Below are 18,257 nucleotides of genomic sequence, written 5' to 3' on the forward strand. Positions count from 1 at the left end.
AGAAACTGTATTATCCTATTTAACAAAATTATCTTTAGTAGAATATAGTAGAAACACATTATAAGCTCTTCACTGGAATTTGGTTACACACTAAGCATCTCTTCGATGATTTCAGTATCTTTCAGAGACAGACACTAAAGAAGCTTCCATGAGCTACCATGTTAATGAACGTCTGGGACACAGGCTTTAAAAATAGTTGTGAAGAATGGCTGAGACATTCGTACAGCTTAGCTTAAAAAGGTGTAACCACTGGTTGGCACAGTTGGTTGAGCATTTGACTCTTGATTTCAGCTCAGATCATGATCTCATGGTTTGTGGGATCAAACCCGGTGTTTGGGGTTTTCACTGACAGCATGGAGCCTGCTTGGGATTCTCTCTCTGCCCCTCCCCTGCTCATGCTCTCCTTCTCTCTCTGTCTCTCTCTCAAAATAAATAAATAAACTTAAAAAGAAAGTGTAACCACAGCCAAAGGCTTGATGGCCTAAATTTATCTTAAGAATGCATCTTAGGTGGCTCCTGAGTAGCTCAGTCAGTTGAGCATCTGACTCTTGATTTTGGCTTAGGTCATGATCTCACACTTTGTGGGATTGAGCCCTCCATCAGGCTCCACATGACAGTTTGGGATTCTCTCTCCAGCTCTGTCTGTGCCTCTCCCCTGCTAGCTTTATCTCTCTCTCTGTGTCTCTCTCTAAAAATAAATAAACATTTAAAAATATATCTTAGTACCTTTAGTTTTATTCTACCTCATCTCTTCTTGCTATTTTTTACAATCCACAGTTCCCAGTAGGATGTTCTGGATTGCAAGCCAACCCAGGTTCAGAATGAGACTTGAATTATATTTATTACTTGATCAGACTAAAGGAATACAACTCAGAACTAGCAGGGTGGAGGGGCAATGAAGTATCAGTAGCAGGACCTTTCTTTCATCTCTGAGACCTAATTTGGGGGAATCAAACTACTGCAAAGGCTATTGTGTTGAGTGCAGCTAGGCAGTTCAAAGCATGGTATTCAGAGGCCACAGAAGATTTAGACAGACAAGCATGATCAATGCAAGAAGTCTGGTCAAGCAAAGCACTGAAAACCAAGATTCCATGTGTCAAGTGAAAACACAAAGTTGGATAGAACCTGAAGAGTTCTTGGAGATAAAGTCTATTCAATGTAGAAGCCCAGCCAGTCTGGGAACAAGACATATGGAGCTGCTGCTCCTTTCTGGAGATCTTTAAAGCCTTAGTGTGAGCTAAACTATATTTCATGGTCCCAAACAAGCAGACTGTGCATTCAAGACAAGTTTAGGGGGCGCCTGGGTGGGTCAGTCAGTTGAGCGACCGACTTCGGCTCAGGTCATGATCTCACGGTTTGCGAGTTCAAGCCCCGCATTGGGCTCTGTGCTGACAGCTCAGAGCCTGGAGCCTGCTTCTGATTCTGTGTCTCAGAAATAAATAAACGTTAAAAAAAAGACAAGTTTAGTCTTTCAGGACACCAAAGGAAGAGTTAGGATTCTTGGGAAAACTACCAAGTCATAGTAACCTCATAGAACCTCAACATTTTCAGTGTGGATGTCAGGGACGCCATAACTCAGAGATCATACAGATGCCCAGGGCTTCCCTCTGAGGTGCCCTGGATTCTGGGTCTTGTTGGCCAAGTGACTAATGAGAGCCTGGTGCTACAGATGAGACCCAAAATTACACCCTGCTTCTGGGAGCTGGGGAAGACAAAGGCTGCATAAATGAAGCAGGGGCCAGCATCTGATAGTCAAGAACCAGCAGCACTGGCATCCCCTGGAGGCTCACTAGACATGCAGAATCTCAGGTCTCCAGACCCACTAAATCAGAGCATACATTTTTTTAAAACATTTTTTTATTAAGTTTCTTTATTTTTGAGAGGCAGAGAGAGAGACAGAGTGTGAGTGGGAGAGGGGAAGAGAGAGAGGGAGACACAGAATCTGAAGTAGGTTCCAGGCTCTGAGCTGTCAGCACAGAGCCCGATGCAGGGCTCAAACTCATGAACTGTGAGATCATGACCTGAGCAGAAGTCAGTCGCCCAACCGACTGAGCCACCCAGGCACCCCAAACATACATTTTATTAATATCTCCCAAGTAATGTATGCACATTTAAGTCTGAGAAGCACTGGGCCAGGCCAGCACTACCAATGCACCTCACAGGTCTAATGATGATTCTCCAAGAAGCTATGCTGCATTGCCGGATTCTATAGTAGGCTCCACTGGAAAGCTTCTCTGACTTCCCTTGGACCACCCAAGTCAAATTTCAGGACTTGAAAGAAACTAAGAGAACATCTATTTGATGCTCTCATTTTGAGGATGAGGAAGCCAAGTCCCATATGAGTACAGTGACTTGACCATTGCCACAACTTATTAGTGAGAAAAACATGAATGAGGACCTGAGTCTTCTAGTTCTTTGTATGGATTTCTTTGTAACATGCATATAATTGCTGCTTACTAACCAGTTAATAAAACATTGATTGAGTGCGCCCTATATGCCAGGTGTTTTGTTAGGTGATTAAGATACCAGGGTGAGGAAGTTATGAATCAACTCCATCTAGTAGAGGAGGGGCTCTGTCTTCACCCCTTCCTGGGCTGTAAGGGATACCCCATTCAAGATGATTTTAGATACAGTATTTCTCAGTGTTTGTCAAAGCCACAACACTTCTTTACCATTGAAAAACAAGCCTTTGTGAAAGTGAGTAAGGGAGCATTGGAAATTTCATTGTGGGCATATTGTCTCCTGCAGAATCCAGTCCTGAGTATGTAGGGTTTTATAGACACTTATACCTGAAGAGTGAGGACAAGTTTGAAATAGAACTAAGTGCATGGATTTGATGGGGACAGCCTGGGAGGTCAGATATGAAGCTGGCTTGGGGTTAGCAGTGGGTCTAAAAGAATATGGAGAATGAGGTACCAAACAAGGTAGGGCGAGGAGCCAGGAGTGGTCACGTGGCTCACAGCGACAGCAGTGATGCTCTGAGCACTTTGTGTTGACTCATTGGATCGTCACACGATCCATGGGGATAGGGATTACTACATCTCCATTTTACAAATGAGGAAGTAGAGGCATATCATTTTCATAATTTGCCCCGATCACACAGCCAGTAAAGTCGGGGAAGCAAACCCAGACACTCTGGCTCCAAAGCCCAGGCTCACAACAAATAGATGCAAGTCAGTTTAGTGTTTTAATGTGTAACTACTGCCTTATTTTATCCAAGTCTGTTTTGATTTCAGACTGTTATACTTTTAAATCAGTTGTGCCACGCTCGGTTAGAAGGGATTTTAAAATTGTACTGCAAAGCCATTGACAAGTGTCAGCCTGAGGAGGGAGAAAGTCATTTTCATTATCAGGGGTTAAATGTAAAGTATGTTATCTATTTAAATTTTTCCACTAACACACTTTGGGGAACTTCATTAGCTCTTAAGAGATATAATGAAAATTTCAGAAATATTAAGATATTGGGGCGCCTGGGTGGCGCAGTCGGTTAAGCGTCCGACTTCAGCCAGGTCATGATCTCGCGGTCCGTGAGTTCGAGCCCCGCGTCGGGCTCTGGGCTGATGGCTCAGAGCCTGGAGCCTGTTTCCGATTCTGTGTCTCCCTCTCTCTCTGCCCCTCCCCCATTCATGCTCTGTCTCTCTCTGTCCCAAAAATAAATGAACGTTGAAAAAAAAAAAAAATTTAAAAAAAAAAAAAAAGATATTAATTAACATGTAGCAGGTGCTGCAAGCACTACTAAAAACAGTACAAGATGTCACTCCTGTCCACAGGGACTTTGTATGCTAGCCTGGGAGTCAAGGTTAACAAACACAAAACAAGAGCAAACACCATAAGACAGACTAATCTCTCTGGGACTCATTTCATTTTCATTTCAGAAGTGTTTCATCAAATTTACCATAGTTTGAAAAACCAAATGTGAAAGACTTTTAATGAGTAAAAAGAACATTTCTCTCTCTGTCTGGCTGTCCACATCCCTGAATCCCACCATCAGATACAATTACTTTCAACTCTCAGCTGTCTCTGTTTTATTGGGTCTCCCCCCAACCCATACATCTAAATTACATGCTCACATGATAATTTCTTTAGTGATCAACCTCACACACTACTATGGAAGATGAAAGCTAATGTCAACCTCTTTTTCCCCCCTCAGGTATACTCTTCTCTTCCACACACTCTCTTAAATGAGTTCTTTTTTTTTTCAAGTTTACTTATTTATTGAGGGTGGGGGCAGACAAGAGATGGAGAGAGAGAATCCCAATCAGGCTCTGTGCTGTCACAAACTGAGATCATGACCCGAGCCGAAATCAAGAGTTTGGATACATAACCGACTGAGTCACCCAGGTGCCCCTCTCCTAAATGAGTTCTATCAAAATTCTTAAACCCAGAGCCAGTGTTTACATTATGAGTGTGTAAATATCACTCACAGCTGAGCCAAATAAGGTACTGTTTCCTTTCTTCCCGACTTCTATCCTGAAGAAAAAACCTGCCTTATTTTTAATTTAGTGTTCTCTGTATTCTAGAATCTCTCATTCTTCCTAAACTTTCAAAGAACTACACAATTCTTCTCTGCATGGTCAAACTCATCAGTTTATCTTAACTCTTTTATTGTCTTCTTCTTCAGAGACATGTTCCAAACTGGATTGATTGCTCTCATGGTTCAGATATCATCATAAGAGCCCACTCGCCATCCTCCTGAGAATTCCCTGGGTCCCATGTTCCTCCCTATCTTGACTTGCTCTCTCCTATTGAATGAACACATTTTACAGCTTTCTGATAAAGGATGTGTTGGAGGTTCTGATTATTCAAAGGACACACCATGCAATATATTCCACAAAGTATATTCATGGAAGATTTTGGTAAAGGATACGTCATGGCAGGATAAAGAAAGCTCAGATAACCAGTAGAGAGATCCAAGATGCCTGGGAGCAGTTGCCAGGGTCCTCACTCAGTTGCACAGCACACTTCATCTACAGATCATGAACCACAAAAATATGGTAAGATATCTTGATCTCAAGAAGGTTGATGTCTTAACTGAGGAGGGGTCTCTCATACCTCTCTATTCTTGTAGTCAAAACCATGTGTGGGACCGGACTCAGTGATAGAAATGAAGAGAACAATAGAATCCAGATGCAAATCATCAATATGTACATATCTACAAGAAAATGCTGACACGATGGCACAGGCTGCCCCATTGGTGTGTTTCAGAATCAAGAACAGGACTGCATTAGTCACTGGGTGGTACATTTCAGTCAGCTTTGGCCAAGGGCCAACAATAGTACTATAGTCCCCTGAGATGTTAACCACTTGCAACAGATTGACCCTGTACTTACACAGGATATAAGAAAACCTTGAATGTCCAACACAAAGTCATCATTGTATGCTGACGTCATCATTTTCTAGGCATAAAACTCTACGTTGAAAATTATTTTCTCTCAAAACGTGGGAGACATTGCCCCATTGTTTCTGGCAATCCTGCATTGCTGTTAAGTATGGTCCCATTCTAATGCCTAGTTCTTTCTTTTTCTTTTTCCTGTGGAAGCTCTGGGGATCTTCTTTCCATGCCCTGTGTGCTGAAATTCCATGATGAACCATGCGGGTCTGTCATCCACTGTGCCCCTTTCAATCTTTCAGCATATTCTTTAGTGCAAGAAGAATTATTTTCTTTGATAATTTCCTCCCTTTGATTATCTCTGTACCTTCTGGAATTATTATTCAGATACTGAATTTATTAGATTGAGTATTTTTCTCATCTTTTCTCCCATATTACCTATGTTTTAAAATTTAGGTTTACTTTTGGGGAGATATCTTCAATTTTATATTTCAAACCTTTGTTGATATTTAGTTGTGATCATATATTTTTTTAGTTCTTAAGAGCTCTTTCTTGTTCTTTGTTCATTTTTAACAGCACTGCGTTCTTGATTCACAGATAAAATATTGTCTTTATTCTCTCTTAAGATATCAATTATGGTTTCATTGAAGTTCTCTTCTGCTCTCTGTCTTATATCTGATTCTTCAAGTTCCTTTCTTATGTTAGTTTTGGTCTCTACCTTTCGTTTCATGTCTAGTGACCCTTAGCTATCCATTCATTTGTGAAGGTGCTACAGGGTGTATCAGGTCAGACTTATTGATTTATAGGCCTCATTGTAGGGTAACTGCAGGAGCCAGCAGTTTCATTGCAGGATGCTGAAATATCAGTATCTGTAGGTCTTTTCTCTTTGTCTGGTCAGTTTCCTCAAAGAGGATCCTTTTCAACTTCTGTCTGGTTTCCTACATCCCGAGCAGGGGCTGCAGTGGGGTAGGGGATGTCTCTTGTTCAGAACACAGACTTCCACTTAATTCCCATGTTTTCAGTTCTGCATCTCAGCCCTGTACCTAATGTCCCTGACAATAGAGCTCTGATTTAACCTCATCAGAGAGGAAAATGAAAGGAAGTTTGGCCAGAGAGGAGGCAAGGGAAGTAGGGAAATCTCCTGGTGGCATGGGCTCAGGGAAGGGATAAGAGGGAGGAACATCTCCAGCTCCCAAGCCTTTCTGGGTTCTCAGTCATGTTTGTTGTTGGCAACCCCTCTGAAGGCAGTTAGGACACAGCCTTTCCTCTTTTCTGAGTCCCCCAACACTCTTCTCAGCAATTTCTGTCCTTCAACGTGTTGCTAACATCTCTTGTCTGCTTACCTCCTTTTTGTCTGTCTTTGTGGATTTACGCCTTTCTAAAAAATCCCTGTACTCTTATTTTAGTTTGATTATCAAAGAAACAGAGATAAATGCATGTACTTAATTAGTTGGTTTTGACTGGCAGCTCTGGGCCTCAGCATTCTCATATCTAAAAGGAGGGACTTAGACCAGATCCTCTCTAAGGTTCTATGAATCTCAAATTCTGTGAATTGGACCATAAATAAGTGCTACAATATAAGGAATTAACTTTAAGGATTGTCAAAATTCAAACCGCAGGGAGATTACCAGAGTATGAGTCATTAGGAGAAGTTCCATGTTAGAGGTGGGGACCAGAAAGTTGTGTGTAGGTTGAATAAACAGAAGAGTAAGGGAGCAGCACAAGTGATGCACAGAAGCAGCTATGACCACTGATGAGAAAGGCGCATATTGAGAAGCAACGAGAAACGAGGTTGGATATTCACCAGGTACACATTTCCAACCTTCTCAGGTTGAGATTTAAACTTAATAATTGCAGTAAGAAATGGCACTCTTCAAAAATAATATAATATTATTATCAAATGGCATTTCTTTTCACCTCATAAACTTTGTACAATTCTTGCTCAAATCAGTCCTCTTTAAAGTGAGTTGAAACACAATTGTTTTCTCTTTCAAAGAAAAACTTAAAACATTTAATGATATCATTTTGAGGCAACGTGTAATTTTAATGTCACATTTCATTCATGTTTTAATTTTCTTATAGGTTTTATTGTTGTATGCATATAACATGAGGCCCCAGAATATTTCAGATGCTGTGCCTAATAGCACTTCTAGCGATGTCTATGTTGGCTCTTTCTGGGTTCCACTGAACAGGCAAGTAATGATGGATTTCCTACAACTCTGCTAATATTTTCCTTAGAACAGACTGTTTTAGTAATATTCAAGGTAAGTCACAGGAGAACTTTTAGAAGACATTTTTAGAAGATCTTCCTTTTAATTAGAGGAGTATGATATTGCAGTGGTTAAGAGTATGAACTCTGAATCCAGCCTGCTTTGGGTCAAATGCCAATCGTGCCCCTTATTCACTTTGCAAACTTGAGCTTGTTACTTAACCTGTCTGTGCTTCAGTCACCCCATCAATGAAGTAGGAATAAGAATAATAGTACTTAGGGTTGTGGAGAAACACTTCCTGACACTTCATAAAGATTTTAGAGAATACAAGGATATATATTATATTTTGCCTATAATTTGGGGCATATTTAAACATTTTTTTAATGCTTATTTATTTTTGAAAGAGAGACAGAGCATGAGAGGGGAAGGGACAGAGAGAGAGGGAGACACAGAATCTGAAGCAGGCTCCAGGCTCTGAACTGTCAGCATAGAGCCTGGTGCAGGGCTCGAACTCACAAGCCTTGAGACCATGACCTGAGCCGAAGTTGGCTACTTAATCGACTGAGCCACCCAGGCACCCCTGATTTGGGGCATATTTAAAAAGTAACATGTGGCTCCGTATTGGGTTGCAAAATTATGGACAAACTCCACGCCCTCCATTGTCCCACCCTTCCCTATTTTACATTGTTCCCCACATCGAAAGCCTCTGCTTCATCCAGGTTGTTTTCCTTTCTCTCCATCAAACAGGGCATGTCTCTAACTTTTGCTCATGCCTGGTTTCTCTCTTCTCCTGTTTCACTTTACCAAATTCCTAGTTGGTTTTTAATTTTTTTCATTGCTTAGTTAATTTAGTTTTGATTCCATTGTTCACCGTCCTTGTGACCTCAACTCCATCGCCTCAGTTGTAAAATGGAAAGAATATCTACTCTGCCTGCCTTTCAGGGTTGTTAAGATCAAGACAGACAACGTATGCATATCTTCTGAAAGGCCGAAAGCACTGGGCAAATGTCAAGTCTTGTTACTAACCCCTGTGTCTGTCAGTGTCAGCTCTTTGCCCTGTTAGGCACCTAGTAAGTGCTTAGCGAACAGAGACCTGGTTCTTCCCTGAAGAGCCTTGTTCATGCTCCAAGATTTTCATTTTGAAGGACTTCTTGGCCTTGCCATAAAAGAGAATAAAACAAGAGATGTTTCAAGAGCTGGCATATTGTCAATTATTCAGCCAATTTTCTTTTTTCCCTTTTTCCCTTTTTTTTTTTTTGAACTGGCAGAAAATCTAGGCACAGGACATATACCAGCACAGCTAAGCAACAAAGTTATGAAATTATATACTTGCTTTGTGTACATAAATATGGCAAGATATTTTTTTAGAATCACATGATGAAAATGATGATAATTTCTGCAGAGTGGAATGAAATCAAACTGACAGAATTCTTTTTTATTCCAAAAAGTTTGTAATTTGAATGTGTTTATGATCAGTGGTAGGTTTACTCAGGTTAGGGACATGAACCTGGCCAGCACAGAGGAGGGTGCCTGGCACAATCTCATCTAACCTGTCCCTTAGGGACACAGTTGAAAGCTGCCCATTTCCCTCACCTAGGCTGGCATTGCTTGTATTCTTAGGAGGGCCAGGGTAGGATAGGTATGTGGGGAGTTGCTCTTGTTGACCATCTTTCAGAAGGCAAAGTAAGAATACAAGGGGTCAGAAAAAAATAAGCCAGAGAAGGAACCAGAATAGCCTTCAAATTGGGCAGTCCTCTTGAATTGTTCATTTCACGTCCTAATCTCCAAATTAAGTACTTACAAGGAAAAACATTTTAATTCTTGGCATTTTTCTATAGCAACAAAAGAAAAGATAGTGTTCTCAATACACACGCATAAATGTTTCTGTGTAGTTCTATCTAATTATGTTCTTCTAACCAAGATCCAGTTCCCTGACTGCTGTCTCTGCCTTCAAGTCTCCTGCCATCCACATTTCTACTTCTGCCCGGGTCCTGCTTCCAGGCCCTGGCAGCCTGGGGGAGAGAGAGTGCCCATGAGTCAGTAAATGAGAGCAGAGGCTGTGGGGAGCTGGTCTAGCCTGGATGAGATGATGGATGGTTGTGGGCCAATGTGGGAATTCAAAAGCTGGACTGAGCATTGACACGGACGGGGAGGTCAAGATGTGTATGGGCAAGATGTTGGGCAAATGGGGTCATGAGATGAACCTGAGATGCTAGGTCCTCTGATGCTGCTCCTTGATCAGGGGCCCAGCCACCCCCTCTCCCCCCCCCCCCCCACCCCCAGCCTGCTTTTTACAGAGTTAGACCAAGACATTTGTTTTTGAAACAGATAGTACAGCTCTGGACATTCACTGACAATCTGAAACCCAAACATCAAAGAACAGTTTATCCTTCCTGCAATTCCATGTATTAGAAGGGGAAGCTACATTATTTTTGAAAGAGAAACGGGAATTATAAGAATTCTTTCTTGGGTATTAGAATGAAGAACAGTGTGTTAGAATATCATCTTTCTCTCATGTGGCTTCTCATGGTTAGGAATGTACATAGTTATGTCATTTCATCGGTACAAAATGCTGTGAAGTAGATGAAGCAGGTTTTATTATTCCAGTCTTGCAGTAGGAGGAATGTCAGGGTCAGAGAGGTTAGGTGGCTTGTGCAGGGTCTCATGGCTGATGTGTGTTGGAACCCAGCATGCTTCTCCCAGGTCCTTTGAGTCCTACCTGTTCTCTCTCCAGTGCATCAGGCAGCCTTCCCGCCATTCTTGGAGATGACCCTTTTTTTTTTTTAATGGATGTCTTCCAAGTGAACTTTTAATAACAGATCTTTACATTTTAACCATTGTCCTTTTTTTATAAAAGAGTTTCTTAAACACACTATATAATTTCAGATCCTCTTATGTATAATTAAAGGTACTTTTTCACCTTCTATCATGGTCATCGAGTATTATACCATGCTGCAGATAAGGACCCTGTGGAACATTGGAGAATTGACATTCCTGTGTATGTTTTTGATGTCAGTTTGACTTAATGGATAATTTACTTCTTTCTCATAAAAGTTTCCCTCCTTCCTTGGATGGAGACACCCACACTGACGCACACACACGCATGCATATATGTGCTGTATCCCATAGCATAGACTCACCGAAGGCCACACAGGTGGCTGTTTGCCTCCTTCAGCTGCTTCAAATGCTTTTCCTTCTCCTGACTCCACTCACCCATTTACCTCTGCCTTCAGAGTATCCACTGTTCACTGGCCTGTGGCCCCAGAAGCTTTCTGTCTTCAGCATAATTGCCGCTGTGTCCTGTGCCTTCCTCCTTGGCTTTTGCTTTTCCTTCTTTCTTGATCCTGCTCCCTGCCCTTTCACCCCTCCCTGCACAATATACTTCATTGTTATGGATGGGCTCATTGATTGGCCTTTGCAAGCCATTGCTAACTTGCCATAATTCTTACCTTCAGGTCAGCAGGGCAGTCATGGCACAGCATTAAGATTTACATAGGAGCAAACCTTTTGTTATTGCCCGGACTTTCTTTGCTTGCGTAAATGTTCATTTTCTTTTTTTTCATCTTAAGCAGTATTTTGGATGTGTGCATTTCTGTCATTGTGCCTTTGCCAGTTTGTCATTTTAAATCTCTCAGAGTATATAACTAGGTCATAAATATTATACGGGTTAGAATTGTTTCTCTTTGCTCATGTTTCTTGAATGAAGGAATTATTGAATGAATGATGTTTGGGAATGCCAGAAACCCCAGTGTTAAATACCTGAGGACTTACTTTACACATATTACTGATTCTGGGAATAAACGAATGCCTTTCTTAGCTTTTCAAGTAAAATACATGTGCATCTGTTATTTTTAGGGTTATTTCAATTCATGAGAAACTATCTAATCTTACGCAAATAGCTGAAATATCATTGCCAACAACTCCTGAAATTACTTCAGATGAAAATGTATCCGAAATGCAAGAAATGGAAGAGAAATCAGTTGATAAGGAAATGGAAGTAAGTTATTAAAAATAATGGAAAATTGCATTGCTGTTGTAGCATAGATGTTATTTTATATAATTATTTAAGTGATTTTTTTTTTACTTCATCAAAGCACAACTATATCACTAATCTTGAACTTTGTGGTTCTTCTGTTCTCCATTTCTCTATTTAGAGTATCAAATATAATCCAACTTTTTTGGACACATACGTAGTGCTTCCTTCAAAGCTTTTCTAAACATACCAATTATAAGAATGTGATGGTGAAAGAAAGCAGAGGCAATCTAGAGAAATCATTCAGATACCACTGTGAATCCCAAGAAACAATGCTCTGTAACTTTACATTATTCTTTTACTCTTTATTCTTAAGTCTACTGTTTCAACATTTTTATTATTCAAGAAATGTGTGAAGAAAAGTATCTTTCAGACTTTCTCTATGCATATATGTATTTTTTGAACAACAAAAAAGACATTATCTTAATGGTGTATTATTAATTTGATCACACAGTTGGGTGGTTTTTGTGATGATTGATGTATGTGTCTGCAGAAGAGGGTCATTGAGGGTCACTTCTCTTCTACCCTTCCTGAGTTCTGAGCCCATTGAGGAATGGGATATAGCAGATGGATAGTGGAAATCAAAATCTCAGCGTCATTAACTGAGAAAGCTGATTGATTGTCGAACATTGCTTTAGGACTGTGACCAAATGAGCTTAGTAGTATCTCACCCCTGAATGAGCCAGACTTGCCCACCTAGTTACACCTGTGTAACCATAGGATTCCCCAGTGCCCTTCTGCCCCTGCCAGGCTCACTGCAGGGAGGAGCAGAGACCAGCAGTCTTGTAGGCAGGGTGCCTCCAAAAATATAAACAAAGATTGCCCAGAAGAGGCTGAGCCCAGCATGTTCTTTTGCTTTTCCCAAACTTACTAATCAGTTAAGTCACTCCACCTTCCTGGCAGTAAATTAGTTTCAAGTCTGAATGAAGCCAGAAGTGTTCCTCCTCTAGGAGTGGAGTGGCATTTCCTTACGCTCTATGGAAATGAGAGGAGCAGGAACATATTTGTTCTTCCCTAATCACTTGTCCTTTGAATTTCCATTTGCACATTAATCCACTTTCTTGAGTTATAGATTCTGTAGTTATTTTGGCCATTTTAAAAGTCAGACAGCTCTACAAGACTTAGCGAAAAGGGACAATCTCCTACCCAACCTCTTCTCACTCTGCAGTCCTGCTTTGCAGAGGCAACCATTTTCATCTCTTTCAGCTGTTTCTCTTGTTATTTACTTCCACGTGTATAACAATATGTAGTAGCAGTCATGAAAAATGAGGCAGCAAACGGCCTTCAAATCCAAGTGCCTTAACTGGGGCCCTGTTCCATGTCCCCTCAGGCCTGCATCTAGGCTGGTAGCACATCCATCACGTGAAATATCACCAGTCACAGTAGCAGGAGGGAAGAAATGGGGCAAATTGCACATTGGCTCTTAAGGTTTCTGTCATATAACTTCCACTAATATTTCATTGACCAAAGAAGTCACATCCTACAGGCTTGGAAGAAGGAAAACCAGAATTATTGATGAATAGAGCTATTAGCTACAAATAATTATTCTTTTTTCTTTTATGTATCAACTTGAGATAATATCTATTGATTTTGTTGTGGTATATAAGGGTTTAATTCACTTATACTTCTCCCCAACTTCTCCTTTCTCCTTTTCCCAAGTATTGTCATATCACAGATTTTGGTTAAGTCACTATTCAGTATTTACATTATCATGCCCCTGGAAACAATGTTCACAGCCAAGTCAAAGAGTGTACTATGGTTATTTTCTTTTCTTGTATAAGCTTTGATTTTTCTTGTATTTTTTTCTTTAACTTTCTTCTGATCATTACATCAGAATTTTCATATGTTCATCCATAGATTTTCACCCAGTTGTTCATGCTTATCAAATAATATCCCAGTTCCTCTTTTTCTTCTTGAAAGCTCCCATCTTTCTGCTCTAGTTGAGGACTGTTTGCCCCCAATGCCTACGGCATACCTCTAAATCTGGTGCCTCCTTTTGCTGCTTTCCTGGTTGAATTCCCAGCCAGTTGAGGCCCAGCTCTGTTTCTCCTCTCTGTAAGTTTTTAGGATCTTTTCTTCATTTTTGATCTGCTGTATCTCATTCCTTAAATCACTTTTTGCTAGTTTAATATTCAATCACAATAACAAAACATTTTTAATTCTTTTTTAAAATTTTTAGTGTTTTTTTTTTTTTTTGAGAGAGAGACACACACAATGGAAGCAGGGGAGTGGGAGGGGCAGAGAGAGAGAGAGAGAGAGAGAGAGAGAATCTGAAGCAGGTTTCAGGCTCTGAGCTGTCAGCATAGAGCCCATCACCGGGCTCAAACTCACAAACTATGAGATCATGACCTGAGCCAAAGGCAGACTCTTAACCGACTGAGCCACGCAGGCACCCCAAAACATTTTTAATTCTTTTTTTTTAAATTTTTTTTAACGTTTATTTATTTTTGAGACAGAGAGAGACAGAGCATGAACGGGGGAGGGTCAGAGAGGGAGACACAGAATCTGAAGCAGGCTCCAGGCTCTGAGCTGTCAGCACAGAGACTGATGTGGGGCTCGAACTCACGGACTGCGAGATCATGACCTGAGCCGAAGTCGGCCGCTTAACCGACTGAGCCACCCAGGCGCCCCAAAACATTTTTAATTCTTAAAGAAAAGTATTGGTATACCTCTTTTTGTCCTATTTCTATTTTTTCTTTTCTTTTTTTTTTTTTGCCATTCTAACCTTTTTTCCCCTTTTTTATTGAAGTCTAGTTGACATACATGTTATGTTAGTTTCAGGTGTAGGTTTAGCTCTTTATTTCCTCATCTATGCACTCATGTGAACGTGTAAAATTTGAGGACTCTCCTGATTCTCAGAGTATACCTGTTGGCATTTTCAGTCTGAATTTACCAGTAGAGTGAGTGAATCCATTTTTCATTATTGCGAAAGCAACAAGCCCAGCTGTAAGAGGATTCATCAAGAACAGTTAGCCTTTGCAAAATGCCACTTTTCCACACTTGCCTTTCCTCTGCTCTGTGCCCGGATTTATCATAGAACTGATGTCTTAGATTTTGGGTTGCACATCCCAAAGTCTTTTCAGTGTCTTTGTAGGTTACGATATTAATTACCAGATGTTTCTTGATATTACCTATATACTGAGCGCTTATAATAAATCTAATAGATCAGATATCTCAAACCCATGAGATTACATATATTATAAAATAATAATATAACATACATATTTTCTTTGTTTCAAGTTTTCATTTAAATTCTAGTTGGTTAACATATAGTGTAGAATTTTTATCACTTTGATTCATCACTTACATATAACATCCAGTGCTCATAACAAGTGCCCTCTTTAACAGCCATCACCTATTTAGCCCGTCCCCCCACCTCCCCTCCAGCAACCCACAGTTTGTTCTCTATAGTTCAGTCTCTCATGGTTTGCCCCCCTCTCTTTTTTTCCCCCTGCCCCTATGTTCATGTTTTGTTTCTTAAATTCCACATGTGAGTGAAATCATATGGTATTTGTCTTTCTCTGACCAACTTATTTCGCTTCACATAATACACTCTAGCTCCATCCATGGCTTTGCAAATGGCAAGATTTCATTCTTTTTGATGGCTGAGTAATATTCCACTAATATATATCACCTCTTCTTTATCCATTAATTAGTTGATGACCATTTGGGCTCTTCATAATTTGGCTATTGTTGATAATGATGCTATAAACTTCGGGGTAAATGTGCCTTTTCAAATCAGTATTTTTGTATCCTTTGGATAAATACCTAGTAGTGAAATTGTTGGGTTGTGGAGTAGTTCTATTTTTAGCTTTTTGAGGAACCTCCATACTGTTTTCCATAGTGGCTGCACCAGTTTGAATTCCCACCAATGGGGCAAGAGGGTTCCCTTTTCTCTGTATCCAAGCCAACACCTGTTGTTTCCTGTGTTGTTAATGTTAGCTATTCTGACAGGTGTGAAGTAGTATCTCATTGTGGTTTTGATTTGTATTTCCCTGATGATGAGTGATGTGGAGCATCTCTTCTAACATATGTATTTTTTTTCATATTATGTCTGTTTTCAGGAAGAACTCCACTCTCGTGTCATTTTTGCACTTCTTTTGTAGATCACTTAATTTGGTCACTTAGTTTTTTGGTCATAGTCCAAACATATCAGATGGCTGTCTTTGAGCCATAGTCTAGAATATTCTTTGCTGAAATTGTCCCTGAGTCCACTTCCATATAATTCATATATGAAAAATGATTATTTTCTCCTAAACCCATTCATCTTTGCAACTTCTATTGGCTGAGGCAGGAGGGTGAGCATCCATAAGAGCACGAAGTCTAGGTTGTGCTCTGCTACTCAGTTTTACTACCTAGGGTCAGTCACTTACCCTTATCTGGGACTGATGTTCCTCTCATCTCTAAAACTGATCATCTCACTAAAATAGTGCTCTGAGATGGAGAGCCACAGCCCTTGGTTGGAAGGTGAGTCACCAGAATTTCCGTGGGGTCTGATGTGGGAATCAAATTTATTACAATGAGCCTGGCATCTCAGTAAAGAGGTTGACTATGAATATAAGAAAATACCAAATAATTGGGGATAAGAGAGAGCATTTGAATGTAAGCAGAGGGAGGAATCCAGAGTCTCTTTAACCAGAGTTTGTGACTTGCTTTCTTGTCCTGACTAGAATGGTATATGTCAGTGGATCAGTCCTTGAGTAAAACAGACTACTTTCAGTAATGATGTTCTGTGTATCTTTGAGTTTGTCTTGTTCCTTAACTTAGAAAATGTTTCTTCAGCTTTAAGGAGGGCATTTTTAAATAGGTTTCAGTTCTGTTGGTTCTCTATATAAGAGAATGTCATCAAATGGAAGACAAACTAATATCTGTTTAGATGAACTGGCAAACAGATTAGTTCAGAACACTTGAAAAGTTGAGAAAAAGAAGGAACATATAAAGTTTTCTTTTCTTTTTTTTCCAGTATGCTAACTGGCACTTAAAAAAAAAGGCAGCTATATTCTGTGTTCTAACAAATCCCATTGACTAAATCTGCCAGTTTGTTGTCATGACAACCTTCACTTGGCACTAATTAGAAGTTAACTAGGACACTTGAAGAGATCGATTCTGGTCTGGAATTGGAAAGGATTTTATAACCTCTATAATCTATTATATTTATTTCTATCAAAGTATAGATTTTTGGTGGGTTATTAAATAGAAGGTACCAGAAAATGTACCGTTGGTTGATATGGGGGATAATGAATCTTACTCTCTTTCTTGTTCCTTTCCCTTTTTTACCACTTCCTCCCCCCCCCCCCCCACCAAAGCCTATGGTCTGGAATAAGCTAAGAAATTCAGAACACAGATATTAATTTAAGATGTATCGAGAGGGCCACAGAACAGGTGTTCTAATCACTTCTGGCTTGAAAACCATGTACATCCTTCTAAAATGAACAAAGCTGGCTTAGAATGACTGAGTTATTTTAACCTGTCATTCATAGCTTTAGGGGTGTCTTCAGAGCTTACCAGGGACTTTAAGGCATATGAAAAATGCACACGATCCTGATTTTAAGAGAAATACATCTTACTTGGAGTGATAGCATACTGATATGAAGAGCCTAAAATATGCTTACCAATTCACCTAAGGTTAGTTCAGCAAACATTTATGGGATGCCTGGATTGTACAAGGCAATTAAAATTAGTATACAGTCAACATATCCCAAATATCAAAGTACTATGAAAACAAAGAACAAAATGAAATTGAACATTAGCCTCAATTCACAAATTCTTTTCGAGGAAATATTATATGCAAAATTTTTCCAGGCTTGGGGAGGAGATAAGGACATGCAGAAATCAGTACAATTAGGTCTTTGTCATGGAGGAGATTAATCATTGTATGAGTATGGACGTAGGTACCCAGATGTCATTCATAATGAACCTAGCCATTGGGTGGTCCTCTTTTAGCAAAATGTGTCATTCTAAGAAACATCAATCTGCTGTTCAAAACCATTGAAAATAATCTAAATCTTTATGGAGTCTCTCATAAGAACATTCAAGAGGGAATTCTTTCATAACACAAGGCAAAACTTCTTTTAAACCTTCTTTTCCCCAATTGTCATGTTCTTTAGTATCTCTCTGACATCTGCATGCAATCTTCCAACAAAATACCCCCAAACACCCTGTACTCTTACTGCATTGTTTTGAAGGTTATCTGTTTATGTGTCTCTTCATCTCTCTTTACTGTGACTTCCTTTGCTGGAGGTTTTGTTCATCATCTTATCTCTGATATTTAGCCCAGTGCCTGACACATAGTGCCTCTCCAGTACTTGCTTGGGGAGCTTCTAGTTGAAGACCTGTGGAGGACACTCATAGCAGACTGAGGATACAGCAAGAGAAGGGGTGTGAAGTCATGGGAGCGAATGTTACATTCAAGGGACGATGAGATGTCTGTTGTGATGGGAGAACAGGGTGAATGTAGTGGGAGATGCGGCTGAAGAGGTGGGTGGAATTAAGTGACTCCTCCTCTCTGATTCACCACATGGTGCTGTAAGAGTCTGTCTCTCCTTTTCTTCCCACTAGACCATCCATTGGCTCCTTAAGGGCTCTCTTTCTGTCTTGTTCATTACCAGTTCATGACACTTAGGCTGCATACGGTAGGTGCTGAATGAATAAATGGCGAGTGAACTTTGTTCTGTAGGGGAGGGCC

General features: G+C 40.2%; 1 protein-coding gene across 2 annotated transcripts in view; it reads left to right on the forward strand.

The window, feature by feature from the left end:
* The window catches only part of CFAP54 (cilia and flagella associated protein 54), a 301,918-nt gene that overhangs the window by 258,843 nt on the left and 24,818 nt on the right, over positions 1-18,257 (forward strand). For both annotated transcript variants that reach the window (XM_047868490.1, XM_047868491.1), the window contains exons 65-66: positions 7,412-7,521; positions 11,395-11,536. In XM_047868490.1, coding sequence (XP_047724446.1) covers positions 7,412-7,521; positions 11,395-11,536 — 252 coding nt within the window. The remainder of the gene's footprint in view (positions 1-7,411; positions 7,522-11,394; positions 11,537-18,257) is intronic.

This window comes from Prionailurus viverrinus, chromosome B4 (assembly GCF_022837055.1).
Source record: "Prionailurus viverrinus isolate Anna chromosome B4, UM_Priviv_1.0, whole genome shotgun sequence".
Lineage (NCBI taxonomy): Eukaryota > Metazoa > Chordata > Mammalia > Carnivora > Felidae > Prionailurus > Prionailurus viverrinus.